Below are 7332 nucleotides of genomic sequence, written 5' to 3'. Positions count from 1 at the left end.
AGAATATGCAAATTAATAAGATCAGAAATGAAAAGGGGGACATAACCACAGACACAGAGGAAATTCAAAGAATCATTAGATCTTACTACAAAAGCCTGTATGCCACAAAACTGGAAAATGTAAAAGAAATGGACACTTTTTTAGATAAATACCATATACCAAAGTTAAACCAGGAACAGGTTAACAATCTAAATAGACATGTTAGTCACGAAGAATTAGAAGCAGTTATCAAAAATCTTCCTACCAAAAAAGCCCAGGGCTAGATGGTTTCAATGCAGAACTCTACCAGAACTTCCAAGAAGAGCTAATACCTATATTCCTTAATGTATTTAACAATATAGAAACAGAAGAGTCATTGCCAAATTCTTTTATGAAGCTACAGTTACTGTGATACCAAAACCACACAAAGACTCAACCAGGAAAGAGAATTACAGGCCAATCTCACTCATGAACATCGGTGCAAAAATCCTCAACAAAATACTGGCAAACTGAATCCAAGAACACATTAGAAAAATTATCCATTAAGATCAATTAGGCTTCATCCTAGAGATGCAGGGCTGGTTCAACATAAGAAACTCTATCAATGTAATCCATCATATAAATAAACTGAAAGAAAAAAAATATGATCATTTCATGAGATGCTGAAAAAGCATTTGACAAAATTCAACATCCCTTTATGATAAAAGTCTTGAAGAGATTAGGGATACAATGGTCATAAATAAAGGTAATAACAGCTATTTACAGCAAGCCGACAGCTAACATCAAATTAAACAGAGAGAAACTCAAAGCCATCCCACTAAAATCAGGAACACAACAAGGCTGTTCACTCTCGCCATTCCTCTTCAATATAGTGCTTGAAGTTTTAGCAATAGCAATAAGACAACAAGGGGATTGAAATTGGAAAGGAAGAAGTTAAACTTTCGTTATTTGCAGATGATATGACAGTGTACATAAGCGACCCCAAAAACTCAACCAAAGAACTTTTACAGCTGATAAACACCTTTAGTAATGTGGCAGGATACAAGATAAACTCCAAAAAATCAGTCGCCCTCTTATACACAAAGGATATGGAAGCAGAGAGGGAAATCAGAGAAGCATCACCTTTCACGATAGCCAAAAACAGCATAAAATATCTTGGGGTAACTCTAACCAAGGAAGTGAAAGATCTATTTGAAAAGAACTTTAAGGCATTGAAGAAAGAAATTGAAGAGGATACCAGAAAATGGAAGGATCTCCCTTGCTCTTGAATTGAGAGGATCAACATAGTAAAAATGTCAATTCTACAAAAGGCAATTTATGGATTCAATGCAATCCCCATGAAGGTCCCATCAAAATTCTTCACAGATCTTGAGAGGACAATAATCAACTTTATATGGAAAAACAAAAAACCCGGGATAGCCAAAACAATCCTATACAATAAAGGATTGTCTGGAGGCATTACCGTCCCTGACTTCAAACTCTATTACAGAGCTACAGTAATTAAAACAGTGTGGTATTGGCATAAAAACAGAGAAGTCGACCAATGGAATCATATAGAAGACCCGTATTTTAACCCACAAACCTATGAACACCTCATTTTTGATAAAGAAGCTAAAAGCATACAATGGAAGAAAGAAAGCATCTTCAACAAATGGTGTTGGCACAACTGGATGTCTTTCTGTAGAAGAATGAATATAGACCCATATCTATCACCATGCACAAAAGTCAAGTCAAAATGGATCAAAGACCTCAATATTAATCTGAACACACTGAACATGATAGAAGAGAAAGTGGAAAGTACCCTACAACAGATGGGCACAGAAGATCGCTTCCTATGTATAACCCCAGCAGCACAGACATTAAGGGAAATATTGAATAAATGGAACCTCCTGAAACTGAGAAACTTCTGTAAAGCTAAGGACACTGTCACTAAGACAAAAAGGCAACCTACTGACGGGGAGGAGATCGTCACCAACCCTTCAACCAAGTTCTGATCTTCAAAATATATAAAGAACTCAAGAAACTAGACTTTAAAATGCTAATTAACCCAATTAAGAAATGGGGCACGGAACTGAACAGAGAATTCTCAACAGAAGAAGTTCAAATGGCCAAAAGACACTTAAGATCATGCTCTACCTCTTTAGCAATCAGGGAAATGCAAATCAAAGCAACTTTGAGATATCATCTTACACCTGTCAGAATGGCTAAAATCATAAACACCAATGATAGCCTTTGCTGGAGAGGTTTTGGAGGAAGGGGTACCCTCATCCATTGCTGGTGGGAATGAAATCTTGTGCAACCACTTTGGAAAGCAGTGTTTCGGTTTCTCCGGAAATTCGCGATCAACCTACCCCTGGTCCCAGCAATACCACTCTTGAGAATATACCCAAGAGATATCCTATCTTATGACTAAAGCATTTGTTCAACTATGTTCATAGCAGCATTATTTGTTACTGCCAGAACCTGGTAACAACCTAGATGCCCTTCAATAGAAGAATGGAAGAAAGTGTGGAATATATACACATTAGAGTACTACCCAGTGGTAAAAAAAACGACTTCTCGAATTTTGCATGCAAATGGATGTAAAAAGAAAACACTATCCTGAGTGAGGTATCCCAGACCCAAAAAGAGGAACACGGGATGTACTCACTCATTATTGGTTTCTAGCCACACATAATGGTCATTGAGTCTATAATCTGTGATCCTAATGAAGCTAAATAAGAAGGTGAACCCAAAGAAAAACATATAGTTGTTATCCTGGGTATGGGAAGTAGACAAGATTGCTGGCCAAAAAAATTGGGAACTTGGGATTGGGTGGGACAGGGGTAAGGGGAGATGGGGAGAGAAATGTAAGAAGGGGAGAAAGAGGAGAACTTGGGGAAATGGGATGATTGGGAGAAAGGAAGTTTGGATAGAGGAGCAAGGAATCACATAACTTAATTAAGGGAGCCATCGTAGGGTTGTCAAGAGACTTGAACCTAGTTGGGCTCCCAGTTTCCCAGGGCGATGTCCCCAGTTAGCTCCTTGGGCAGCTGAGGATAGGGTACCTGAAAGGACCCTATCCTATAGCCATACTGATGAATATCTTGCATATCACCATGGAACCTTCATCTGGCGATGGATGGATTTAGAGACAGAGACGCACACTGGAGCATCGGACTGAGCTTCCAAGGTCCCAATGAAGAGCAGAAGGAGGGAGAACATGAGCAAGGAAGTCAGGACCATGAAGGGTGCACCCACCCACTGAGACAGTGGGGCTGATCTATTGGGAGCTCACCAAGGCCAGCTAGACTGTGACTGAAAAAGCATGGGATAAAACCGGATTCTTTGAACATGGTGGACAATGAATTCTGATGAGAAGCCAAAGAAAATTGCACTGGGTTTTGATCCTAATTCACGTTCTGGCTTTGTGGGAGCCTAGTCAGTATGGATGTTCACCTTCCTAGACCTGGATGGAGTGGGGAGGACCTTGGACTTTCCACAGTGCAGGGAACTCTGACTGCTCTTCGGACTGGAGAGGGTGGGGGAGAGGAGTGTGGGGAGGAGGAGATGAGTGAGAGGAGGGGGAGGGAAATGGGAGGCTGGGAGGAGGCGGGAATTTTTTTTCTTTCAATAAAAAAAATATTTCATTCCCTGTTTTGATCTAGATTGGCTATTTTTTTTCCTGAATGGGTCATTACCTAGATGAGACATTTATACTTGGAAAACATTCCAAAATTCTTAAATGTTATTTTGTGTCTTTGGTTAGAAATTATTATATCGTTTGCTTGATAGAGAGTACTGACCAAATTCGGTACCTTATTGCAGTCTTTTAGTCACCCTTAAAAATGTAGATATTAATAATGTATACCTCCATGTGTGTAGAGCAATTATTTTAGAGACACCATGAATTTCTATGAATTGAGTACCACTAGCACCTCAGAGCCTTCTCTGTTCTCTGTGAATGTGGCTTTACCTACGTCTCCTGTCTCCTTTATGATTCTGTTGGAAGCAGCCTCTGCATTTACCTTATAGATTCATGATCAAAATGGGTCCTAGTTATTTTCCTTTTGACCCACACATACAAAAAAGAAAGTAGAAAGAGCACAACCAGCCATGGAATACTCTCTTAATGTCTGGATCTACCATAGGCAATGTTATTGGACATAAAGTAGGGGAGCATATGTTCCAAAAAGAGTGGAACAACTGCCTGCTGTGCCTGAATGACCTGATCTTATTGTTGCAATACACGTGGCATGCAATTAAAGCGGACAATACACGTGGCATGCAATTAAAGCGGATATGGTGTCCAAGAATCCACTGCTCAACTGAAGACTTGTAAAGGTATCAAAATCAAGAAACATGACATAAGGCACTTTTTACATTTATTGTGTGGAGCAGCAGAAGTTATAAATACATTCAAAAATTTCTAGTTAATAAAAAACCTACAAAATAGAAAATTTTGAGGATAGTTACTAGACTTTTTCTTAGTTTGGGATTTAGCTCTTACAAGTTGTTTTCAGTACTTTTGTTCCCCTAAATTACTGTCTATCCTGATAGAGTTTTTTTTTCATAGTATATCAACTTTGTACAATCTATTCTCTGCCAAAAAAAAACCTGCTTGCTCAGTTAAAAGGCACCTGAATCATTTTGGTTGGAACTCTTTTGTATGTTAACTAAGATTCTGACTTAAGTCAATCATCCACTAACACAGTGGGCATCTTCTTTTCCCACAAAAACAAGTATTCAGCTTGTTTCATAAGGAAATAATAATGTAACAAAACCACAATCAATAAAGAGATTTTATAGCAACACTCAAAAGAAAACCCCAGGAAGACATGTTACCTTATGTTTTATTTCAGTGTAATAAAACTAAAAATATAGGGTAAAGGGGGAGGCATAAAATCAAGGACTGGAAGATTGATTAAGGATCCTTGTATGATTTTGTAAATTTTTGACTTACCTGAGCTTCAGTAGTCCATCACATGCTGAAGATATTTTTTAAAATTTAAATGTGTAGGTTTATATTTCTAAATTAATGTTACATATCTCACAGGTTAATGTTTATTACATAGTATTTTCATATGCAGTGCAAGTGTTTCAAAAGTCAGTATGGAAAGGTCCATATATTCAACATAGAAATCTAAAAGGGATATTTTCTCACCCAGTAGACAAACAAAGACAAGAAAGCAGGCAGAGTGTGACATTAAGTAACTATTTCAAGTAGCAAATATGATCAGTCTTGCAATGAAGTATAAATATCACAAATATACAATGGCAATAAAGTATACTTATAACATAATTTTGTTGAATATCTATAATTATAATTAACAAATTAAAATATATCAAATGTTATTCTTAAGGAGGTATAATGATTAGGATAAAATGTATATGCTAAAAAGAAACAGCCTATTGTAAAATAGTTACAAACAAGTCAATATCATTATCCAATTTTACGCCCCATATTAAGAAATCACAATGAAATAAAGCTGTCACAAAAAAAAAAAAACCCTTTGAAAACCTGTCTGTGTTGTGTTTAAAAAAACAGTAGATTGTGACTAAACATTCTGTTTAGGGTTTTTTTCAAGGCAACTTTGACATCTTTGTTCCTCAAGCTGTAGATTAAAGGGTTCATCATAGGAACCACAATGCTGTAAAATATGGAAGAGAACTTTGCCTCACCCATAGATACAGCTGAAGAAGGTTTGAGATACATAAATGCACTTGATCCAAAGAACATAGAAACAGCAATTATATGGGAACTGCAAGTGCTGAAGGCTTTAGACCTGCCTTCAGTGGATCTTATTTTGAGGATGGAGGAGAGGATGAAGCCATAAGAGGTAAAGATGATGACTGTGGGCACAATGATGTCTTTTCCTGTCACAATGAATAGCTCTATCTCATTGGCATAAGTACTGGTACAGGACAGCTGCAGTAAAGGGAGAAGATCACAGAAATAGTGATTGATGGTGTTTGCATCACAGAAGGTTAGTCTCAGGACACAACCAGTGTGGATCATGGCACCAGAAAGTCCCATGAAGTATGAACCAAGCATTAGATAAGAACATGTCTTTGGAGACATGACAGCACTATACAAGAGTGGATTGCAAATAGCCACATAGCGATCATAGGCCATTGCTGTCAGCACATAACATTCAGAAATGGCAAAGAAGCCAAAGAAGTAGAATTGGGTCATGCATCCCATGTAAGAGATAATGTTCTTCTCTAGTATAAAGTTCATTAGCATTTTGGGTGTGATCAAAGATGAATAACAGAGATCTATGAAGGACAAGTTAAAGAGGAAAAAGTACATGGGTTTGTGAAGGTAAGGATTTAACACAATTAAAATGATCAAAGCCAAATTTCCAAATGCAGTTATCATATATGTTATTAGAAAAATTAAGAAAAGGGGCATTTGGAGGTCCGGCTGGTCTGTTAACCCCAAGAGAATGAATTCAGCTACTGAAGAACCATTTACCAGAGCCATTCTTTGTTCAAGAATCTGTAGACATAGAAGAATTGCACAGGTCTTCCAATAAAATTTTTTCTTACAAAGTTGAGATACAAGTAGGGGGTATCTGCAAAGAACAAGCTGATATCAGTGAAACCACCTCACACCATCATGAAGTGAAATGACAATCAGTTACCGTGTTAGAATCTAGTTAAATAAAGCTGAAAATATTTATAACTCTGTACATTGCTGAGCCTGTATATCTTTTGTGCTAATATGATTAAGTAACTAGTAGGAGAGAAGGGTGAAATGGAATACACCAGGATAGAATTCCATTTACCATCTTGCCTTTAATCCCCGAGGTTGCTGTTAATAATGGAAGAAATTTTAAAAACTTGGTGCTGACCACAGTTTGAACTGTGTGATGTTAATGTCAAGAAATCTGTTCCAATAAAAACTTGAAAGAACTAGAGTTTAAGTTACTGCCAGTGTCTCAGTAAACCTCATGAATGTGGAGGAATATGAGATATATCCGTGGAGATGTATATCACTAAGACACCAAAAATTGAGTGACTACCCTGTCTCTGGACATCCTGATCATCTCTCCAGGAACTGTACTTGTATCTTAAGATTGAACACAGTTTGAAAAAGGGGATCCTATGATTCTTCTCAACCTTAAACCATATGTAAACCTAATTTTTATCACAGTTGACAAAAATCCTCCATAATCTTCCATTATATATGTATAATCTAGAAGAGTTTTTGAAACAGAAATGGAATAGGATTATGACTAATGGCCCCGTGAAGTAAAAGTCAGACACATGGGCTAAATGGAAAGGAAATTTCATTGCAAATTATAAACAGATTCTCAGATTCTGAATTCAGCATGATTACAACAGTTAAGGATGTTATAGTGCTTGCTA

General features: G+C 37.3%; 1 protein-coding gene across 1 annotated transcript; it reads right to left on the bottom strand.

The window, feature by feature from the left end:
* Positions 1-5494: 5494 nt before the first annotated feature.
* LOC121451393 (olfactory receptor 145-like) lies at positions 5495-6454 on the bottom strand. Its single transcript, XM_041656846.1, has one exon. It carries the CDS (start codon positions 6443-6445, stop codon positions 5495-5497), a length of 951 nt encoding a protein of 316 aa, XP_041512780.1. The 5' UTR covers positions 6446-6454.
* Between the last annotated feature and the right edge of the window lie 878 nt (positions 6455-7332).

The sequence above is a fragment of the Microtus oregoni genome, unplaced genomic scaffold, assembly GCF_018167655.1.
Source record: "Microtus oregoni isolate MIOR12 unplaced genomic scaffold, Mior012 000008F_ref0000371, whole genome shotgun sequence".
Taxonomy (NCBI): Eukaryota; Metazoa; Chordata; class Mammalia; order Rodentia; family Cricetidae; genus Microtus; species Microtus oregoni.
The sequence above is the reverse complement of the archived record's forward strand: the minus strand, read 5'-3'. Positions and strand labels throughout refer to the sequence as shown.